Source organism: Musca domestica, unplaced genomic scaffold, assembly GCF_030504385.1.
Source record: "Musca domestica strain aabys unplaced genomic scaffold, Musca_domestica.polishedcontigs.V.1.1 37, whole genome shotgun sequence".
Taxonomy (NCBI): domain Eukaryota; kingdom Metazoa; phylum Arthropoda; class Insecta; order Diptera; family Muscidae; genus Musca; species Musca domestica.
This window is the reverse complement of record NW_026712321.1, coordinates 4,683,662-4,708,307: the sequence shown is the minus strand read 5'-3', so window position 1 is coordinate 4,708,307 and position 24,646 is coordinate 4,683,662. Positions and strand designations below refer to the sequence as shown.

Below are 24,646 nucleotides of genomic sequence, written 5' to 3'. Positions count from 1 at the left end.
GAAAAATACTCACGACGACCGCAGGAGTCTAGGATTTTTCTATAGAAAAATACTCACGACGACCGCAGGAGTCTAGGATTTTTCTATAGAAAAATACTCACGACGACCGCAGGAGTCTAGGATTTTTCTATAGAAAAATACTCACGACGACCGCAGGAGTCTAGGATTTTTCTATAGAAAAATACTCACGACGACCGCAGGAGTCTAGGATTTTTCTATAGAAAAATACTCACGACGACCGCAGGAGTCTAGGATTTTTCTATAGAAAAATACTCACGACGACCGCAGGAGTCTAGGATTTTTCTATAGAAAAATACTCACGACGACCGCACGAGTCTAGGATTTTTCTATAGAAAAATTCTCACGACGACCGCACGAGTCTAGGATTTTTCTATAGAAAAATTCTCACGACGACCGCACGAGTCTAGGATTTTTCTATAGAAAAATTCTCACGACGACCGCACGAGTCTAGGATTTTTCTATAGAAAAATTCTCACGACGACCGCACGAGTCTAGGATTTTTCTATAGAAAAATTCTCACGACGACCGCACGAGTCTAGGATTTTTCTATAGAAAAATTCTCACGACGACCGCACGAGTCTAGGATTTTTCTATAGAAAAATTCTCACGACGACCGCACGAGTCTAGGATTTTTCTATAGAAAAATTCTCACGACGACCGCACGAGTCTAGGATTTTTCTATAGAAAAATTCTCACGACGACCGCACGAGTCTAGGATTTTTCTATAGAAAAATTCTCACGACGACCGCACGAGTCTAGGATTTTTCTATAGAAAAATTCTCACGACGACCGCACGAGTCTAGGATTTTTCTATAGAAAAATTCTCACGACGACCGCACGAGTCTAGGATTTTTCTATAGAAAAATTCTCACGACGACCGCACGAGTCTAGGATTTTTCTATAGAAAAATTCTCACGACGACCGCACGAGTCTAGGATTTTTCTATAGAAAAATTCTCACGACGACAACAGGAGTCTAGGATTCGAAAATTTCTATGAAAAATTCTCGCGACGACCCCAGGAGTCTAGGATTTTTCTTTGGAAAAATTCTCGCGACGACCCCCGGAGTCTAGGATTTTTCTATAGAAAAATTCTCGCGACGACCTCAAGAGTCTAGGATTTTTCTATAGAAAAATTCTCGCGACATCGACGACCGCAGGAGTCTAGGATTTTTCTATAGAAAAATTCTCACGACGACCCCAGGAGTCTAGGATTTTTCTATAGAAAAATTCTCACGACGACCCCAGGAGACTAGGATTTTTCTATAGAAAAATTCTCACGACGACCCCAGGAGACTAGGATTTTTCTATAGAAAAATTCTCACGACGACCCCAGGAGTCTAGGATTTTTCTATAGAAAAATTCTCACGACGACCGCCAGGAGTCTAGGATTTTTCTATAGAAAAATTCTCACGACGACCGCCAGGAGTCTAGGATTTTTCTATAGAAAAATTCTCACGACGACCGCCAGGAGTCTAGGATTTTTCTATAGAAAAATTCTCACGACGACCGCCAGGAGTCTAGGATTTTTCTATAGAAAAATTCTCACGACGACCGCCAGGAGTCTAGGATTTTTCTATAGAAAAATTCTCACGACGACCGCCAGGAGTCTAGGATTTTTCTATAGAAAAATTCTCACGACGACCGCCAGGAGTCTAGGATTTTTCTATAGAAAAATTCTCACGACGACCGCCAGGAGTCTAGGATTTTTCTATAGAAAAATTCTCACGACGACCGCCAGGAGTCTAGGATTTTTCTATAGAAAAATTCTCACGACGACCGCCAGGAGTCTAGGATTTTTCTATAGAAAAATTCTCACGACGACCGCCAGGAGTCTAGGATTTTTCTATAGAAAAATTCTCACGACGACCGCCAGGAGTCTAGGATTTTTCTATAGAAAAATTCTCACGACGACCGCCAGGAGTCTAGGATTTTTCTATAGAAAAATTCTCACGACGACCGCCAGGAGTCTAGGATTTTTCTATAGAAAAATTCTCACGACGACCGCCAGGAGTCTAGGATTTTTCTATAGAAAAATTCTCACGACGACCGCCGGGAGTCTAGGATTTTTCTATAGAAAAATTCTCACGACGACCGCCAGGAGTCTAGGATTTTTCTATAGAAAAATTCTCACGGCGACCGCAGGTGTCTAGAATTTTTCTTTGGAAAAATTCTCACGACGACCGCAGGTGTCTAGAATTTTTCTTTGGAAAAATTCTCACGACGACCGCAGGAGTCTAGAATTTTTCTTTGGAAAAATTCCCACGACGACCGCAGGAGTCTAGGATTTTTCTATAGAAAAATTCTCACGACGACCGCCAGGAGTCTAGGATTTTTCTATAGAAAAATTCTCACGACGACCGCCGGGAGTCTAGGATTTTTCTATAGAAAAATTCTCACGGCGACCGCAGGTGTCTAGAATTTTTCTTTGGAAAAATTCTCACGACGACCGCAGGTGTCTAGAATTTTTCTTTGGAAAAATTCTCACGACGACCGCAGGAGTCTAGAATTTTTCTTTGGAAAAATTCCCACGACGACCGCAGGAGTCTAGGATTTTTCTATAGAAAAATTCTCACGACGACCGCAGGAGTCTAGGTTTTTTCTATAGAAAAATTCTCACGACGAGGATTTCTTTTATAGAAATAAAATCTAGGTTTCCTTGGTCTGAAGGTCCTTGAAAAAAGTTTCTTAAAAAACAGGTTTCCTTGGTCGGAAGGTCCTTGAAAAAAATATTTGTTAAAAATCCAGGTTTCATTGGTCTGAAGGTCCTTGAAGAAAATTCTTTAAAAATCCGGTTTCCTTGGTCTGTAGGTCCTTGAAAACATATTCATTAAAAATCCATGTTTTATTGTTCCGAGGGTCCTTGAAAAAGTATTCTTTCAAAATCCACATGTTACTTGTCTGAAGGTTCTTAAAAAATATTCTTTAAAAATCCATACTTTATTGTTCTGAGGGTCGTTGTAAAAAATATTCTTTGGAGCAAAATCGGATTATCCTTTCTCTTTCTGTGCAATAAATTATTTTATTTATTTTTTTTTTTTGAAAATTTAGATATTTTGTGTGGGAGGTACCAGAAGGGGTGGACCAATATTGCCCATTTCTGAAATCGATCTAAGTTTGACAATAATTTTACGATGTACCAAGTTTGGATCAAATCGGATACTCCCTTCGAGAGTTATCGTGCGTACCGGCCAGCCTGACAAAGAGACAGCCAGCCAGATAGACTCACGGACGAACCTCGCTAGATCGACTCCAAATTTCCTGAAACGGGTTTGGTCCAAAGAGACCTAGGGTCTAAAACCGTTATTTCGAGGAGGCACGTTATGGCCGTATCAAATGATATATACCCTCTGTAGCCATATGGCTGAGGGTATAAAAAAATATTTTAAAAATTTGGGTTTCTTTCTCCAACAAATAAAATGTCTCCCTTGTTCTGCCCTTTAACTTGACATTTCTGCCAATGGTTTGGCTAACTTATCTCCTGACTCATTGCGATTAGCTATTACCTAATCGATTAGCTGAAAAAGTAGATAAACATCATCTACCTTTTGACCAGTCCTCAAAATAGGAATTGAATATAATATTTTTTTTCTGGCTTTGTATTAAGTTCAGTCTCACTCGAACGTGGCACAATGCTCCAACGCTGGTGGTTCCAGGACATTGTCATATTTTGTATAGTTGTCAGCAGCCTTACCCTGTATTTGGATTTGGCCAAACGTCAAGTCAAACATCTGCGAACTTGGCTAAAAACTCTTGTCTATATGCCAATAATTGTTATTGCTATTCTCATGCCATTTTCGTTGGAGGAGACCTTTAAAATGTCTCATCAATATTTAAGCAATCCGGTCATAATTTATGCCAACAACACCACGGCCATGGCAAAAATGGTTTTGTTTCTCGTCTTTGCCCTGACCATGCAAGGCAGGGATAGAAATTTGGAAAAATGGCTGGAGACGATGATTGAAATCCAAACGAGCTATTTTGATCGCTATCCGAGCAGAGGCGTTGCCAAGGATATGTCACATCGTAAGTGGCTGTATCTCAGCAGTGGCATCGCTGTGTTGCACTATGTTTTAGAATCGATAAGATCTTCGATTAAAAATTTCGCCACGGAGGATGCAAACATTGCATGTTTTACATTTTTCTTATTGCTAACCCTGCAGCACACGCTGATGCTGGTCCATGGAACCCTGCTGTGCCATTTGCGTGAATGCTTCTCCGTTTTGAATATCCAAATGGCTGGAAAATCCCATGATCCCCAACTGCCATTTATCTACAATCGTTTGCGTTGCCAGTATCGGGAGCTGAATCGGTTGTATGGCCCCAGCATGTTGGGGGTAATTGTCTGCCTGCTGCTCTACAATTCCATGGTGGGCTATGTTGCCCTGGTCATACTGCTGATTCCCGATGTGGATGGGGACAGTTTCCGTTACCTCTTTGGCAGCCTCTTCTATGGTTTCCTGCTGCTGCATTGGTATATTTATTTTATGCTGTGCCAAAAGGTGGAAACAACCATCAGGGACATTGATGTGATTCTATGTGAATATGCCATCGATGAGGGCCAGGAGAGTGGAAAGCAGGTAAGGCAGGGCCCAAAAAGTAGAAAAGAAAATATGTCATTTCTTTGATTTCTTTCAGCTTGAATTACTGGTCTTTTGTCGCAGCTTGCACCAGGCCTCGGTGAATTTTTGCGGCATCATCGACATAAATTGGAGTTCGCTGTTTTGCATTCTGGCCCAAACGATAGCGTACATTATAACTCTGATTCAATTGGATTATGTTAATTTGATATGAAACACTTGAGGGTGGGTTTTTTTTGTTAAAAGTTCTCGCAAAATAAACTGCAAACGGAAAATTAATAAATCAAATAAAAGGGCCAATGGGGCGTATGAGTGGTGACAGCACTCATACGCCCTGGTTGGTGAGCTGAGTAGATTTCTTTGATTTTCGGATTATTCTTGTATGAATTGTGATGGATTTTTTCCGGCGAGTTTTGTTTGATTTTCTCGCCTTTGGATTGAAGTGACCTTTGGAAAATGCACGTTTACTGGTTTTATGGATTATTAAAAAAGTCCGCAATTGTTGGTCCTTTGAAGATTTTTTTAAAATCCAATTTTTTTTTTTAACGGATTTATAAAAAAACTTTATTATTATTGATACTCTGAAGAAATATATAATATTGGACTCAATATATTAAAAAAATACAGGGTGAGATGAAAAAACTACATCCAATTTCAGACTGCTGTCATTTTTAAACCACTGGTCCGACAGCTGTTAAAATTATACCAGTGACAGCTCATTATATTGTTTACAAGCATACAAAAGCATTTTGGTGAGAATTTTCTAGGAAAAAAGTTATTCGTCATGGAATTCAAGGGTGATAGAGTAATTTCTTCATATTTGGATGAAAAACCACAAGTGTCTATCGTTAGAGAACTCCAGCATTTAAATGTGAATAAATCTGTTGTGTCTCGTATCATCGCCCGTTACCGTGATACTGGTAGCGTAGCCTGACGTCAAGGAAGTGGACGGAAGAAAACGGCAACACCAGCAAAAATGGTTCGAAAAGTAAAGAAGCGACTTGATGGATCACCACCCGCGTCGCAGTGGCCGACAAATGACTCGTGAGCTCAACACATCGCAATATTCCATTCGGCAAATATTGGAAAATTAACTCGGGGTAAAGCCATTGAAATTCCAAACAAGTTAAAAAGCAGTAAATTCTCCAGGGCCGAACTTTGAATACCCTCCACCATTTGGAACGGATTTGGCAATTTTCTGTCATAGGCTGTAGGATGCATTACGAACTTCAAATTTGACATCTGAAATAATTTCAGTGGTTATTGTTTCTAAACTCATCAAAATACCGAATATAGGGAGGTACTGATATATGGGGCCTATACAAAGACCTGGACCTGCATAGACAATTTTCTGTCACAGACTGTAGTATCCATTTCGAACAAATACCAAATTTTAAACAATTCCGTTGAATAATGTCGCTAAAATCATCAAAATACCGAAAATCGGGAGGTACCGTTATAAGGGGGCTATTCGAAGACGCGGACCTGCACGGATAATTTTTTGTCGTAGGCTGTAGTATCTATTACGAACTTTAAATACGTAATTTGAGAAAAAATTCCGCTGAAAAATGACGCTAAAATCAACAAAATACCGAATATCGGGAGGCACCGATATATTGGGGCTATACGAAGACGTAGACCTGCACAGACAAATTTGTGTCTTAGGCTGTAGCATCCATTTAGAACTTCAAATACCAAATATGAAACAATTCCGTTGAATAATGTCGCCAAAACCATTATAATACCGAATATAGGGAGGTACCGTTATATGGGTGCTATACGAAGACATGGATCTGCACAGACAATTTTCTGTCTTAGGCTGTAGTATTCATTTCGAACTTCAAATACCGAAATTGAAACAATTCCGATGAATAATGTCGCTAAAATCATCAAAATACCGAATATAGGGAGGTACTGATATATGGGGCCTATACAAAGACCTGGACCTGCATAGACAATTTTCAGTCACTGTTCCCATTACGAACTTCAAATACGTAATTTGAAACAATTCCGGGAAATAATGTCGCTAAAATCATCAAAATACCGAATATAGGGAGGTACCGTTATAAGGGGGCTATTCGAAGACGTGGACCTGCTCAGACAATTTTCTGAGATAGGCTGTAGTATCCATTACGAACTACAAATACTAAATATGAAAAAATTCCGTTGAATAATGACGCTAAAACCATCAAAATACCGAATATCGGGAGGTACCGTTATATGGAGGCTATATGAAAACGTGAACCTACATGACCCATTTACGAACATAACCTGCTTACTGGAAAAATAAGCATTTGTGCAAAATTTTAGCCTTCTATCTCAATTCGTTCGAAAGATGAAAGACGTGAAAGACGGTCAGAGAGACAGACAAACAAAATGGTCAGAGGTCAGCTGTAAATGTGTACCTTCGGTTGGCCACCAGAACTCAAGCGCCGGCCATGGTGATGGTGTGGTTGCCGCCATAGCAGCCTATGGTTGCTCTCCGCTCGCATTAATCGACCGTGGCATCAGAATAAATGCTGAATATTATCGCGAAAATATTCTGGAGGGTGTATTAAGGATTGGGCTCGCAAACATTTTTGGCCGCAGACCTTGGACATTCCAACAGGGTTTAGCACCGTCGCACTCAGCACGCGCCACCCAAGAATGGTTCTAAATGTGAGCTTCTTCGCTTTATTTCCAGCGCACAATGGCCACCAAAATCTCCGGATACCAATCCGTTGGACTATTGTGTCTGGCGTATTTTGGAAAGCAAGGTTGGCACTGAAAAATATCAAAGTGTCGATCCCCTCAAGCAAGTGCTTCGCCGGGAATTGGGCCAAAATACCGCAGAGCAACATTCGGGCAGCGTGTGACGGTTTCATTGGCCGTTTGAAGGCCATAATTTGTGCCAAAGGTGACCAATTCGAACAAATCTAAACTTATCCCAAAATTTGATGAAATATCATCAAATACGACATATTCTGCTTCTATTCAAAAAAAAAAAAAAAAAAAAAAAAAAAAAATGAAAAAATAATGGCGTTTGACTTTGATGCAGATTTTTTATCTTACCCTGTATATTTTTATTTGTTTAGGCAATTGGTTATAAAAAATGGCAATTGGTTATAAAAAGAGGCAAAGTATTAAAAAAAATTGGTAGAATTCAGGTATGAGTGTTGCCAACACTCATACGCACCACAGGCTCATAACACTGCCTATAGCTTTTCTTTTTAATTATTAATTAATTCATTAACTAATTAACGAAATTGTTATATCGTAGACACCAAAAAGAAGCCAAACAACTTTCAGACCATTGCCACCTGGCGAAGATGTTACAACATTTATGGTTCAAGGCCATTGTCATTTGTTGTTGTATTGCCGGTACTCTGGACTTGCGTTTGGACCTGAAGCAACGCATGGTAAAACCTTTACGTCTCTGGTTGAAAGTAATTGTATATGGCCCCGCTTATTTCGGCGTTTGCATCGTACCATGGTCTCTTTGGAACAGCTTGGAAATATCAGATTCACATCTAACCAACCCCGTCGTTCGAAGTGCCAACATCGTTACGATTCTCGTGAGAATTGCCCTGTTCTTCACATTTGTCCGGGGTATCTACAAACGTAATCGGAAATTAGAAAAATGGCTGCGTCGGGCATTGGCAATGCAAAAGGCCTACTTTGATGGACTGCCTGAGCGTGAGACAACTGGTCGCAGCATTTCGCATCGCAAGTGGTTATATCTCACCAGTCTCATAACCTGCCTGCACTATGCCATGGAAACATGTTCCGAATTAGATTCCAACGAAGCTAGAAGCCTTCTCTACTTTATGGTAACCATACAACATTTTTTCATGTTAACGCATGGAGCCCTGGTGTGTTTTTTACGGGAATGCTTTTCCGTCGTGTATCACGAATTGAGAATGGAGATCTGTCGTTTCCCGGCAAGCAGAGTCTACAGCCTATTGCACGGCCTTCACAGGGACCTAAACGAAATGCATGGCCCAATAATGTTGTGTGTCCTGCTATCACTATTGCTCTCCAACTCCATGGTGGGCTATATTGGTCTACTGCAACTGCTGATGCCGAACTTTAATGGAGCCCATTTTGATTATTTATTTGGCAATGCCTTGTATGGTCTATTGCTGATCCATTGGTATATTTACTTCATGCTGTGCCAACGTATGGAAACGACCATCAAGCAAATCGATATGACACTCTATGAATATGAGGACCATGAGGACACTAAAAAAGAGGTTTGAGGTTTGTCCACTGTACTGCGGTTTTTAATTACCATTTTAATTTCAGATAGAACTGCTTGTTTTCAATCGCAGTCTAAACGAATCTTCGGTTTGTTTTTGTCAACTAATCCGGGTCAATTGGAACTCGCTTTTTTGTATTCTGGCTCAAACGGTTTCGTACATTATTACCCTTATACAATTGGATTATGTAAATTTGATATGAGTCACATGCAAAAACCTTCTCGGAATGTTGTCTTCGGAACAAAAATCTCCGATTGTAGAATAATTTTCAAAGAATAAATAAATTTGGCCACTGGGGCGTATGACAACTGACGTTACTCATACGTTGAGTGGCTCCCGGCCAAATTCAAAGTTCGTTGCCTCTTCTGAGGATATTTTTCAGTCAGAGATAATTAATTTTATTAAGTTACAATTGGGTTTCAAATGGAAAAAATCTGAGCAAGGACCCTTAACAAAAATCTATAGATATTTCTAACCAAATCCAGGCCAGAGATCCAAAGATGTTTCATAAAAGAATAGAGGATATTTTTGTATATTATAGTTACATGCAGCATTGATTAGAAAGATTTCGCCTTGGCTGAAGACAGAATTTCAGTATGACAATGTAGATATACAAATATACCTGTTACTTGGGCGTATAACTACTGGCGTTACTCATACGCAAACGTTCCAGAGTTTCTATACTTTTTGAGCAACCATATTTAGGGGGCCATATCTTTGGCAATAGTAGATGGATCTTGTTAAAACAAATTGGGTTTGAAAGCATTACTACTCCTCTTTATTACCAGGAAATAATATAAATATTGTGTTTGAAAAATTGGGGGAAAATTAAAAAAATAATTGTGTTACCCAAATTTTGAAAATTTAAAGAATTTTTAGCAACGCTCTTAATGAGATCATAACTTTTGCAGTGGTGAATGGATCTGCCCGAAGTAAATTGAGTTTGAAAGCATTACAACTCCTCTTTATTACCAGGAAATAATATAAATATTGTGTTTGAAAAATTGGGGGAAAATTAAAAAAATAATTGTGTTACCCAAATTTTGAAAATTTAAAGAATTTTTAGCAACGCTCTTAATGAGATCGTAACTTATGCAGTGGTGAATGGATCTGCCTGAAATAAACTGAGTTTGAAGGCAGCGCCTATTCCCTTTGATTTTAAAACATTGTGTTCATGTGCCCAATAAAACAGCTAGGAAAATTAAAAAATAACGATGGCACAGAATTTTTTAAAGAAATTGATTTTTTTTCGTTTCCCCGTTAAAGGGATCATTACATTTGAATAGCTGCTAGATAAGGCTAAAATGAGTTGGGTTTTGAAAGCGGGGCCTCTCTCCCTCTCAAGACCTATAATATTTTATAGGTTTGGCTAATAAAATGCTTGGAAAAATATATAATATTATGATGTTACTAAAAAAAGCAATTTTCAAATTTTTTCCGTATTGTCCATTTAGGGGTTATTATTTTTGAATTAGCTCATGGATCTACCTTTGATATGTTGGAATTTGAAGCAGTACCTTCTTCTCGTACACGACGTCAAGTATTATGGCCATTATTGCTTAAATGTCTAAGGAAATCCAAACAACTTTAGTGTTACCGAATTTTTCAGAAATTTCAGCAGTGTTTTGCGTAATGCCATTTGAAGGATCATAAATACGGAAATTGTCGCTGCATTTGACTTAATTAAGTTGGGTTTTCAAATAGGGCTTTCCTTTCTCTGAGATCACAAAAAATTATCAAATATTGCTGAAGGAATGCTACGAGAGATCTAAAAATGTAAGGCCTTCCCCCTTTCAAATTGCGCCATATTTTTTGTAGATATGATGCATGGCGTATGATTAGTGACAGCACGTATACCCACCGTGACACGTCAGCTATCATTTTTGTGGATTTTTGCGATTATAATGGACCAACCATTTTTAACAGGTTTAGTAATTAATTAATTAATCCATTTAATTACCCCTTTGGCTAAGAGACAACAAAACTATTCAGATAAACATCTGAACTTCAACTTCGACATTGGATGATGAATATTTGCTGAAACAATTTTTTGTTTTCTAATGTTGGCCAAAATTCCTAGCCCAGTTTTTGTGGAATTCGCCTAGATGTTGCAACGTTTTTGGCTCCAGACGGTTGTCGCCTTTTGCATCTTTAGCAGTGGCATTAATTTTGGTTTGGATTTGAAAAAACGACGCCTACGAAACCCCTGTCTCTACATCAAAATCTATGTCTATATAGGGGTGTTATACGCCATCGTAGTGGTGCCGTGGATCATTCCTGAAACTGTCGGCAAGTCGCATTTGTATCTAAGAAATTCTGTTGCCATCGCTGCCAATAATACAAACGCAGTGCTGCGTCTGGGTTTGCTGCTGTCGGTGGGCCTGACAATGCATCGAAGAAATAGCAACTTAAAAGAATGGTTGGAAAAAATTTTGAAAATTCAAATTGACTATTTCGATTGTTTGCCGCAGGACGGCCGAGGACCGGGATGTTCCAAGGATATTTCCCCATCGTAAATGGCTGTATCTGAGTAGTCTCATTACGTTCCTCCATTATGGCATAGAAAGCGTAAAAATGTACATGAACAGCAGTGACATGCCCGAATTTGCCGTATATCCCTTCTTTCTTTTGCTATCGACCCAACACACCTTTATGCTGATCCATAGCGGCCTGCTGGGTTATTTGCGTGAATGCTTTTCCATTTTGAATTTTCGATTGGCCGAACAACAGCTTGATCCACAAATGTGCCGGGTCTATAGTCAATTGCGCAGCATGCATGAAGAACTGAATCGAATCCATGGCTTTAGTATGCTTTGGCTAATCCTATGCCTCCTGCTCTCCAATTCCATGGTGGGTTACATTGGCCTGGTCATGCTGCTGATACCCGACATGGATGGAGACAGTTATCGTTACTTGTTTGGCAGTGTTTTCTATTGTTTTCTTTTGGTCCATTGGTACATCTATTTCATGCTATGTCAAGAGGTGGAGACCACGATCAAGGAAATTGATCTGATTCTATATGGCTGTATATCGGCGAGCGAGGATAATACAAACGAAAAGGAAGTATGAAGCGAAATTTTAGTTCAATGCCATTCAAACAGCAAATTTCTTTGAATTTTTCTTCCAGTTCGAATTACTTATCTTTTCGCGTTGCCTACACCAGCCCGCGGTGAATTTCTGCGGCATTATTGACATTAATTGGAGTTCTTTGTTCTGCATTTCAGCCCAAACGCTGTCCTATATTATAACCCTGATTCAATTGGATTTTGTGAATTTGATATGAATTACGCATTTAAATAAAGACTAAACCACATTTATTTAGAGGAGCTTGAGGTGCGTATACATGTTGTCAACACTCATACGCACCCTAGGCAGCATCTGTCCGTCTATCTCTTGTAATCACGCTGTCTTTCAAACGAATTGAGATAGAAAGCTAAAATTTTGCATATATGCATAGTTTACCGTTAGGCAGGTTAACCTCGTTAATTGGCCATGTCGGCCTACGTTTTCGTATAGGCCCCATATAACGGTACCTCCCGATATTCGGTACTTTCATGATTTCAGCAACATTATTCACCAGAGTCCTTTCAAATTTCGTATTGGAAGATCTTTATGGGCACTACAACCTATGGCAAAAATTTTCGGATGCAGGTCTACGTCTTCGTATAGCCCCCATATAACGGTACCTCCCGATATTCGGTATTTTAAGGATTTTAGTGACATTATTTACCAGAATTATTTCAAACATCGTATTGGAAGATCTTAATGGATACTACAACCTATGGCAAAAATGTTCGTATGCAGGTCCACGTCTTCGCATAGCCCCCATATAACGGCACCTCCCGATATTCGGTAGTTTCAGGATTTTAGTGACATTATTTACCAGAATTATTTCAAATTTCGTTTTTGAAGTTCGTAATGGGTACTACAGCCTATGACAAAAAAATTTGTAAACAGGTCCATGTCTTGGTTCCCATATAATGGTTTTCATTTAAGTGGTCGTTTTCGGATTTTTTTTTTTTTTTTTTTTTTGAAAAATTTCAAGTTCCTTACAAATGGTGAAGGGTATTAAAAGTTCTGTCCTGCAAAACTTAGCTGCCTATTTACTATTTTTTTTATTTTATTCAATTATTCAAAAATTTTCACCCGTTGAGTGGCAGGTAAAAGAAACGATGGGCCGACATCACGACGACCCCATTTTTTTTTCTATAGCAAAATTCTCACGACGACCGCAGGAGTATTGGATTTTTCTATAGAAAAATTCTCACGACGACCGCAGGAGTATTGGATTTTTCTATAGAAAAATTCTCACGACGACCGCAGGAGTATTGGATTTTTCTATAGAAAAATTCTCACGACGACCGCAGGAGTCTAGGATTTTTCTATAGAAAAACTCTTACGACGATCCACGTTTTATTGGTCTTAAGGTTTTCGAAAATCCACGATTATTTGAAAAAAAAAATCATGAAAAATTAACGTTTTATTGTTCTAAGGGTCCTTAAAAGATATATTTTTTAAAAATCCAAATTTTATTGGCCTGAAGATCCTTAAAAAATATTTTTTCATAAATTCACGTTTTATTTGTTTAAGGGTCCTTAATTTCTTAGAAACATCCAGGTTTCCTTGGTTTGAAGGTCCTTGAAAAAAAATTGTGTTTAAAAATCCACCGTTCATTGGTCTGAAGGTCTTTGAAAAAAAATATTGTTTAAAAATCCATGTTTTCTTCGTCTGAAGGTCCTTGAAAAAATATTTAAGAATCCGAGATTTCTTGGTCTGAAAGTCTTTGAAAAAAATATTCTTTAAAAATCCACTTTTTATTGGTCTACAGGTCCTTTAGAAATATTTTTCAAAAATCCACTTTTTATTGGTCTGAAGGTCATTGAGAAATATTTTTCAAAAATCCACGTTGCTTTGAAAAAAAAAAAATAAAAATATATTCTTTAGAAATCCATGTTTTATTGTGCTGAGGGTCCTTGAAAAAGTATTCTTTAAAAATCCACGTTTTATTGGTCTGAGGGAAAAATATTTTTCATAAATCCACGTTTCTTTAAAAAAAAACTCATCCTTAAAAATCGACGTTTTATTTTTTTAAGAGTCCTTAAAAAAGTTTCACTAAAAATCCAGGTTTCCTTGGTCCTTGAAAAGGTCTCTGAAAAAAATATTCTTTAAACATCCACGTTTTCTTGATCTGAAGGTCCTTGAAAAAATACTTAAGAATCTGCGATTTCTTGGTCTGAAGTTTCTTGGAAAAATATTCTTTAAAAATCCTCTTTTTATTGGTCTGAAGATCCTTGAGAAATATTTTTCAAAAATCCACGTTTCTTTGAAAAAATAAAAATATATTTTTTAGAAATCCATGTTTTATTGTGCTGAGGGTCCTTGAAAAAGTATTCTTTAAAAATCCATATTTTAATGTTTCGAGGCTCCTTGAAAAAGTATTCTTTAAAAATCCATATTTTGTTGCTTCGAGGCTCCTTGAAAAAGTATTCTTTAAAAATCCAGGTTTTATTGGTCTGAAGGTCCTTAAAAAATATTTTTCATAAATGCACGTTTCTTTGAAAAAAAACTCATCATTTAAAATCAACGTTTTATTTGTTTAAGGGTCCTTAAAAAATTTCTTAGAAAAATCCAGGTTTCCTTGGATCTTGAAAAAAGTATTATTTAAAAAGCCACGTTTCATTGGTTTGAAGGTCTTTGAAAAAATATTCTTTAAAAATCCATGTTTCCTTGGTATGTTTCCTTGAATATTTAAGAATCCGCGATTGCTTGGACTAAATGTCCTTGGAAAAATATTCTTTGAACATCCACGATTTATTGGTGTGAAAGTCCTTGAAAAAATATTCTTTAGAAATCCACTTTTTATTGTTCTGAAGGTCCTTGAGTAATATTTTTCAAAAGTCCGATTTTCTTTGAAAATAAAATCATTGAAAATTCATATATTTTTGTCCTGAAGATCTTTGAAAAATATTCTTAAAAAATCACGTTTTATTGTTCCGAGGTTCCTTGAAAAAATATTCTTTAAAAAATTGATATTTTATACATTTCTTTAAAAATCCACTTTTTATTGGTCAGATGATCCTTGATAGCTATCCTAATCCTTATCCTTAAAAATTGAAGATCCTCTCACAATATGAATTTATTTAAACATATTATTTCCAGGACCAAAACAAAATTGATTTTTCAAAAAAAAAAAATAAATAAAAAAAAAAATTGAACGTAATCCACAAAAAAACATTTTTTCAGAGATAACCCAGCATGGATTTTAAAAAGGATTTTTTTAAACAGTAAGTCAATGTGGATTTACTAAAAATGAATTTGAATTTTTGAAAAAAATCAAGGACCAAAAATGAAAAAGAAAAATATTTCAAAGGATCAACCCATCCTTGTTTTCAAAAATATTTTTTTGGGATGACTTTATTCATCCAATTAATGTCCATCAATATAAAATAAAAGTGCAACGGCAAAAGTTAACCCCTTTGCAGTATGTGTGTTGTCATTACTCATACGCACCATATTTTTTAAAATATTTTTGAAGGGCCCACAAAACTGTTTTATTTTTTCAAAAAATATTTTTTAAAGAAAAATTAAAAAAAGATTGAACGTAATCCACAAAAAACATTTTTTGCAGGGATCAACCCAGCATGGATTTTAAAAAAGATTTTTTAAACTGTAAATCAATGTGGATTTACTAAAAGTGAATTTGAATTTTTGAAAAAAATCAAGGAAAAAAAAATATTTCAAAGGATCAACACATCCTAGTTTTCAAAAATATTTTTTTTTTTGGGATGACTTTATTCATCCAATTAATGTCCATCAATATAAAATAAAAGTGCAACGGCAACAGTTACCCCCTTTGCCGTATGTGTGTTGTCATTACTCATACGCACCATCACCCCAAAACTCTATATTCTGCCTATGGATTTCCGATTAATTATTCATTGGCCATTTAAAGAATTAACGACATTAAATGCACGAAATACGAAGAGTATATTTAGTCCTCATGCAACCGCCAAAGATGTTGCAGCATTTGTGGTTTAACATCATTGTAATTTGTTGCATTATAACCAGTACTCTGGACTTTCGTTTGGATTTGAAGCGGCGTCTGGTAAAGCCTTTAAGGCCTTGGTTAAGAGCCATTATCTATATCCCAATCTATTGCAATTTGTTATTTGCACCCTTGTCTCTTTGGGAAGGTTTGCGGATGTCTCTCTCGCATCTAGAAAATCCGGTGGCTAAAAGTGCCAATATTGCAACGATCCTCGTACGAATTGTTATGTTTTTACTCTTCGGTCTGAGTATATATATACGCAATAGAAAATTGGAAAAATGGCTGGAGAGGGCAGCGGAAATGCAAACCAACTATTTTGATAAACAGTCTGGAGATGAGGCCAGGGAAAAATCGATTTCACATCGCAAATGGTTATATTTCAATAGTGCTGTAGCCTGTCTACACTACATTACGGATTCATGTGGAGTGTTAAATGCGAACTTTTCCCGTTTGGGCTTGTTCTATATGGTTACGATTCAACATTTTTATATGTTGGTGCATGGTGCCTTGGTATGTTATTTAAGGGAGTGTTTTGCGCTCCTTTATCAGGAATTGAGGAAAAAGAATACCGTTTTTCCTCTGAGTAGTATCTACAACCAACTGCATTGTCTTCACAGGGACTTAAATGCAATGCATGGTCCCACAATGCTATGTGTCCTGCTATCGATTTTGTTGTCCAACTCCGTGGTGGGTTATATTGGTCTGGTGAAATTAATGCTGCCGGATTTCAGTGGGGATCGTTATGAATATCTATTTGGCAATATCTTCTATGGTCTGCTACTGATCCATTGGTATATATATTTTATGCTCTGCCAACATATGGAGACGACCATCAAGGATATTGATATTATACTCTATGAATATGTGGTCTATGGGTATGCTGGGAATAGTCACATAGAGGTGCGTATCCTTCTGTGTTCTAAATGCCTTCTTAAAATAGTAGATTTTATTTCAGATCGAACTCCTTATTTACAGTCGCAGCTTGCACGAATCTTCGGTTAGTTTTTGTCACCTAATCAAGGTTAACTGGAGTTCACTGTTTTGTATTTTGGCTCAAACGGTTTCGTATATTATCACTCTCATACAATTGGATTATGTTAATTTGATATGAATCGGAATGGAAATTTATTCTAAAGTATTCAAAAAAAAAATTCAAAAATAATGGTAAGAAAGCTCTAGAAACGATGAAACAAATATGTCGGGCTGGGGTGCGTATACATGTTGACAACACTCATACGCACTCCAGGGCCCTAGATATATTTCTTTGTTTTTCAGGAAACTATTGTCAATTTTTGTTTTTTCTTTAAGGAGGCAACATGGCTTCATGAGGGGGAGTTGGCAGAAAGGCCAAGGCAAGGCGAAGTACCTTAAAATCGAGCAGAGCAATTTAATTTTTAATAGAATATTTTTTAGGATTAACAAATCAATAAATATTTACAAAATATTTTACAATAAATCCATGTTTATTGAGTTCTTGAAACAAATATATTGAAAAAAAATTCCAAGTTTTTTGAATCCTAAAAAATAAAATAAATCCGCATTTACTCAATCCTTGAAAAAATATTTTTAATTAAATCCACATTTATTAAGTCTCTGGAAAAAATATTTTAAAATAAATCCCCATTTATTGAGTCCTTGAAAAATATTTTAAATAAAAATAAATTATTGAGTCCTTGATAAAATATTTTTAAATAAATCCAAGTCTATTGTGTCCTTGAAAAAAAAAATACTTTAAGTTATTGAGTCCTCGAAAAATTATTTTTAAATAAATAAATGTTTTTTGAATCCCTGAAAAAATATTTTTAAATAAATCTAAGTTGTGTGAGTCCTTGAAATAATATTTCTAAATAAATTCACGTTTATTGAGTCCTTGAAAAAAATATATTTAAATAAGTCCACATATTGAGGCCTTGAAAAAATATTTTTAAATAAATCTAAGTTTGTTAAGTCCTTGAAAAATATTTTTAGAATAATCCACATTTATTGAGTCTTTGAGAAAAATATTTTTAAATAAAACCACATTTATTTAGTCCTTTAAAAATATTTTTAAATAAATCGACGTTTATTGAATCCTTGAAAAAAACATTTTTAAATAAATCCCCATTTATTGACTTCTTTAAAAAATATTTTTAAATAAATCTACATTTACCGAGGCCTTAAAAAAATATTTTTAAATAAATCCCTATTTATTGAGTCCTTGATAAAATATTTTTAAATAAATCCAAGTCTATTGAGTCCTGGAAAAAAATATTTTTAAGTTATTGAGTCCTCGAAAAATTATTTTTAAATAAATAAATGTTTTTTGAATCCCTGAAAAAAAAATTTAAATAAATCTAGGTTTTATGAGTCCTTGAAAAATATTTCTAAACAAATTCACGTTTATTTAGTCATTGAAAAAAATAAATTTAAATAAGTCCACATATATTGAGGCCTTGAAAAAATATTTTTAAATAATCAAACTTTGTTGAGTCTTTGAAAAAATATTTTTAAATAAATCGAAGTTTGTTAAGTCCTTGAAAAAATATTTTTTGAAAAATCCACATTTATTGAGTCTTTGAGAAAAATATTTTTAAATAAATCCCTATTTATTGCCTTCTTTAAAAAGTATTTTTAAATAACTCTACATTTACCGAGGCCTTAAAAAAATATTTTTAAATAACTCCATGTTTATTGAGTCCTTGAAAAAATATTTTTCAATAAATCCACTTTTATTGGTTTTTGAAAAAAATAATTTTTTAAAAAAATCCACATTTATTGAGGCTATGAGAAAAATATTTTTAAATAAATCCAACTTTATTGAGTCCTTAAGAAAATACTTTTATATTAATCCACTTTTACAAAGTCCATGAAAAAATGTGTTTAAGTATATCAACTTTTTTTTAAAAAAAATCCCCCTTTAGTGAGTCCTTGAAAATTTTTGACACAATAGAGAATATTTTTTCAAGGAACATCCGATCAATAAAACGTGGAATTTTGTGGAATATTTTTGAGAGAAATATCCGTCCAACAAAAAGTGGATTTTTAACCAAAATTTTTTCAATGACCATCTGACCAAAACATCGTCGATTTTTATTTTTTCAACGACCACCTGAAAACAAAGCCAGAATATTTAACCAGTTTGTTTTTCAACGGCAACTGGTACCCCACTGGGCGTATGAGTGATGGCATGGATGCGTATACGTGTTGACAGCACTTATACGCAGGTGGGTTCATAAATAAATTTACTTATTTTAAATCATTCCTTTCTGTTTTACTCATTTTCTAAAGTGCTTTGAATAAAAATAAAAGCGTAATTTTCAAATATATTTTTAAAGGACCTGGGAAAATCCCTAGATTATTCAACATTTTTCCATGGAACACCTAGCCCAGAAAACGTGAATTTTTAAACTCCTGATTAACAAATCATCGATTTTTTATTTGTTCAAGGACCATCTGAAAACAAAACCAGTATTTTTAACAAATTTCTTTTTCTACGGCAACTTGTAACCCCGCCCCCAGTTCGTATGAGTGATGGTATGGGTGCGTATACGTGTTGACAACACTAATACGCAGGTGGGTTCATATACCACCATATTTTGCCATGGACCAACTAACCCAGAAAACGTTGATTTTGAACCACAATTTTTCCAAAGGTCATCCGACCAATTTTTACCTGACCAATTTTTATTTTTTCAAGGACTATTAGAAAACATAACCAGAATTTTTAGCATATTTCTTTTTTAACCGCAACCCCTCGGTCATATTAGAGTTTTCAGCACTTATATGCGGCACCCTTCTTCCAACTTTGTCGATTTTAGATTAATTATTCATTAACCAATTAGTTAAGGTATCTTATCGAATACACAAAAAAAAAAATTAACAGAAAACAAGGAGAAGAGTATATTCAGTCATCTATCACCTGCCGAACATGTTGCAACATTTGTGGTTCAACATCATTGTAATTTGTTGCATCATAAGCTGCACTCTGGACATTCGTGTAGACTTGAAGCGGCGCATTGTAAAACCTTTAGGACGTCGTTTGCGAGTCATTTTCTATGCACCAGTCTATGCCTGTTTATTCTTAGTGCCATTCTCTCTGTGGAACGGTTTGGAAGTGTCGCACACTCACCTCACAAATCCAGTGGCTCAAAGTGCCAATATTGTTACGATCCTAATAAGAGTTTTTATGTATGCAATATTTGCCGCGAGTTTTTATGGGCGCAATAGGAAATTGGAAAAATGGTTGAGACGGGCATTGGAAATGCAAACGAACTATTTTGATAAACTACCCGAGAATGAGGTCAGCGGGAGATGTATTTCACATCGTAAATGGTTGTATCTCAGCAGTGTTATAGCCTGTCTACACTATGCCACAGAGACATACTTCGAGGTTATCTCCAACGATGCCCGAACTACTTTCTACTTCATGATAATCATCCAACATTTTTATATGTTAGAGCATGGTGGGCTGGTGTGTTATTTGCGGGAGTGTTTTTCCATTCTGCATCTGGAGATGAGGCAAAAGTCTGCCCGTTTTCCCGTGGGCCATATCTACAACCAACTGCATTGTCTTCACAGCGACTTGAATGCAATGCATGGTCCAACAATGTTATGTGTCCTACTATCCCTTTTGCTCTCCAACTCCATGGTGAGCTATATTGGTTTGCTGCATTTGCTGCTGCCGAATTTCAATGGGGCCCGTTTTGATTATTTATTTGGCATGGGTTCTATGGTCTCCTGCTGGTCCATTGGTATATTTACTTTATGCTTGGTCAAAATATGGAGACAACAATCAAAGAAACTGATATGATACTCTATGAATATGTGGTCCATGGGGATTGTAGGTATAGCCAGAACGAGGTGGGTATATTTTTTCCTTGAAAATGCTTTTTTAAAAGAAATAATTTTCATTTCAGATCGAACTCCTCGTCTACAGTCGCAGCTTGCATGATGGTACGGTTGATTTCTGTCAACTAATCCAGGTTAATTGGAGTTCGCTATTTTGTATTTTGGCTCAAACAGTTTCTTACATTATTACCCTAATACAATTGGATTATGTTAATTTGATATGAATTATTTTGAAATATTTTCTTTTGGAATCTGAATTATTACGGAAAAAAAAACTTAAAAATCTTGAAACAAAGCACTCAAAATTAAAGAAACAAATATATGAAGGTAGGGGTGCGTATACGTGTTGATAACACTCATACGACCATGGGTTCATATATAAATGTATCTATTTTAATATACGTGGATTTTTTAAAAATAATTTTTTCAAAGAATTAATAAACGTGGATTTTTTAAAAAATTATATTTTCAAAAAATTAATAAACGTGGAGATTTAAAAAAAATAATTTTTTCAAAGAATTAATTAACGTGGATTTTTAATCAATTATTTTTTCGAAGTATTAATAAACGTGGATTTTTTTAAAATTATTTTTTTTTCAAAGAATTTATAAACATGGATTTTTTAAAAAATATTTTTTTCAATGTATTTATAAACTTGGATTTTTTAAAAATTATTTTTTTAAAGAATTTATAAACTTGGATTTTTTATAAATTATTTTTTCAAAGAATTAATTAACGTAGATTTTTTATAAATTATTTTCTCAAAGAATTAATTAACGTGGATTTTTTATAAATTATTTTCTCAAAGAATTAAAAAAGGTAAATTCTTTAAAAAATATATTTTTTCAAAGAATTAAAAAAGGTAAATTCTTTAAAAAATATATTTTTTCAAAGAACTAATTAACGTGGATTTTTTAAAAATTATTTTTTTAAAGAATTAAAAAAGGTAAATTCTTTAAAAAATATATTTGTTCAAAGAACTAATTAACGTGGATTTTTTAAAAATTATTTTTTTAAAGAATTAAAAATTGTAAATTTTTTAAAAAATATATTTTTTCAAAGAATTAATTACCGTGGACTTTTTAAAAATTATTTTTTTAAAGAATTAAAAAAGATACATTCTTTAAAAAATATATTTTTTCAAAGAATTAATTAACGTGGATTTTTTAAAAATTATTTTTTTAAAGAATTAAAGAAGGTAAATTCTTTAAAAAATATTTTTTTCAACGAATTAAAAAGGTAAATTTTTTAAATTATTTTTTCAAAGAATAAAAAAGGTAAATTCTTTTAATTTTTTTTTCAAAAGATTAAAAAATTTACATTTTTTTAAAATTACTTTTTCAAAGAATAAAAAAAGGTAAATTTTCTAAAAAAATATTTTTCACTTCGATTTTTTAAAAATTATTATAAAAATTATTTTTCAAAGAATTAATAAACGTAGATTTATGTAAAAATATTTTTTTAAAGAACTCAATAAATGTGTGTGTATTTAAAAATAATATTTTCATGGACTCAATAAACAGTGATTTATTTAAAAATATATATATTTTTTTGACCTCTATAAGGGTGGATTTATTTGAAAATAATTTTTAAGGAACTAATAAACATGGAGTTTTTAAAAAAAAATTTTTAAAGAACCAATAAATGTGGGATTATTTAAAAATATTTTATCAAGGGCTCAACAAACGTGGATTTTCTTAAAAATAATTTTTCAGGGGTGCAACAAACGTGGATTTTCTTAAAAATGATTTTTCAAGGGCTCAATAAACGTGGATTTTCTTAACAATATTTTTTCAAGGGCTCAACAAACGTGGATTTTCTTAAGAATAATTTTTCAAGGGCTCAACAAACCTGGATTTTCTTAAGAATAATTTTTCAAGGGCTCAACAAACCTGGATTTTCTTAAAAATTATTGTTTAAAGTGCTCAACAAACGTGGACTTTCTGAAAAATAATTTTTCAAGGGCTCAACAAACGTGGATTTCTTAAAAATAATCTTTCAAGGGCTCAACAAACGTGGATTTTCTTAAAAATAATTTTTCAAGGGCTCAACAAACGTGGATTTATATAAAAATAATTTTTCAAGGGCTCAAAAAACGCGGATTTATATAAAAATAACTTTTCAAGGGCTCAAAAATCGTCGATATATATAAAAATATTTTTCCAATAATTCAATAAACGTGGATTTTCTTAAGAATAATTTTTCAAGGGCTCAACAAACGTGTAAAAGTGATTTTTTATAGAACCAACAAACGTAGATTTTTGAGAAATCATTTTTCAAAGAAAACCAAATATTCCTAATTCCTAAGCATTTCTTCAATAATCCAACAATTGACATGTTGACGTATGAGCAACGTCATAACTCATACGCAGTGGAAAAGGTTGTCCCATGCATTGGGAAAGGTTAATGTTTTTCCTTTCTTGTCAATGATGTTGACACAACATACTGATCCTTAACCCTGTGTGTTTACACCCACAACCGACTATGCTCTGCCTTGATATTTCTCTCTAGCAACCATTCAAGTTAGAACTCCCAAGCGATTCGTTCATTTGCCATCAAATGCTGCCTAGATGGAATCATTTATTTTTCTATCTACTACTTTTGATTAGCATTGGGAATTGTGTAACCATGCTCTGGATAAATTTGGAAAAACGTCGAATTAGGAAAATCCCATACGTGTTACGGTTGTTGGTGTGGTTTACCCTGGCGCTGCTGCTGTTTTTATTGACCATTGGCTGTGGTCTAACTCTGACCCGTGACAAGTTGTACGAAACAAATCCTGTGGCTCTGTATGCCAACTATGCGGTGATGTTGACAAGGACGTTGCTTTACCATGTCTATGTGTGGACGATGAGGGGACGTGATAGGAATTTGCAGGAATGGCTGGAGGCAATGTTTCGTCTGCAAGGCGATTATTTTGATAATTTTGAAAATTATCTATCACCTAACAGGAGTTCACAACGTCGATGGTTATACTTCAATAGTTGTCTGGTAGTGGTCCATGCCGTGGAGGCATACAAGAACATGTATAACAACTCCTACTCGCAAGGTGGCTATCAAAAAATAATTGTGTATCCTCTGTATGGCATGATTGTCATTCAACATTTCTATATGCTACATCACGGCGGGCTGCTGACGTGGTTAGCGGAATCCTTTGCCCTCATTAACCAACAACTCCGGCAGAAATCCTTCAATCCTCAAATGTTTGGGGTCTACAGGGAATTACTGGTCCTAAAAGATGAACTGAATGCCATTTATGGTACAATTCTGTTGTGGGTACTCCTATGCCTGCTGCTCTCCAACTCCATGGTGGGTTACATTGCCCTGATGCAGCTAATGTTGCCGCAGCTGCATAGTCCCAGCTATGCCTATCTTTTTGGTAGTAAGTTTTATATTTTACTACTTGTCCACCTGTATTCGTATTACACGATTTGTCATCGGGTTGAGCGGACAATTGGTGAAATCCACTTCATACTCTATGAATATACGACAGAGACATGGTCAACTACGAATGGAAATTATGAACGTGATGTAGGTAACAGATTGGAATTTTTTAAAGAATTTTGTATTTTCTAAGAAGTCCATTGCTTTCAGATTGAAATGCTTGTTTGGAGTCAACGTTTGCATGGAAGCACCATTCAAATCGCCGGCATTGCCATCAATTGGAGTTCATTATTTTGTATATTGGCTCAAACGGTGTCGTATATAATCACTCTAATACAATTGGATTATGTTAATTTGATATAACCCACAAAACATGCGTATACGTATTGGCATAACTCATACGACGACTGGTCTAATGAATAAGACAACTGAATAAACGAGTTGAAACTTTTTTGCAGGACTCAATAAAAGCGGATTTTATTAAAATTATTTTTTTCAAGGATTCAATAAAGCTGGATTTTTTTAAAAAAAAATATTCTTTAACGGATTC

General features: G+C 35.0%; 2 protein-coding genes across 2 annotated transcripts in view; one reads left to right on the top strand and one right to left on the bottom strand.

Annotated features, from left to right (window-relative positions):
• LOC105261503 (protein stum) overlaps positions 1-24,646 on the bottom strand; it is a 96,168-nt gene that overhangs the window by 11,948 nt on the left and 59,574 nt on the right. The gene's annotated exons all lie outside the window — the stretch shown is intronic.
• On the top strand, positions 7,806-9,075 carry LOC109611785 (uncharacterized). Its single transcript, XM_020035049.2, has 2 exons — positions 7,806-8,831; positions 8,884-9,075. Exons 1-2 carry the CDS (start codon positions 7,908-7,910, stop codon positions 9,037-9,039), a joined length of 1,080 nt encoding a protein of 359 aa, XP_019890608.1. The 5' UTR covers positions 7,806-7,907; the 3' UTR covers positions 9,040-9,075.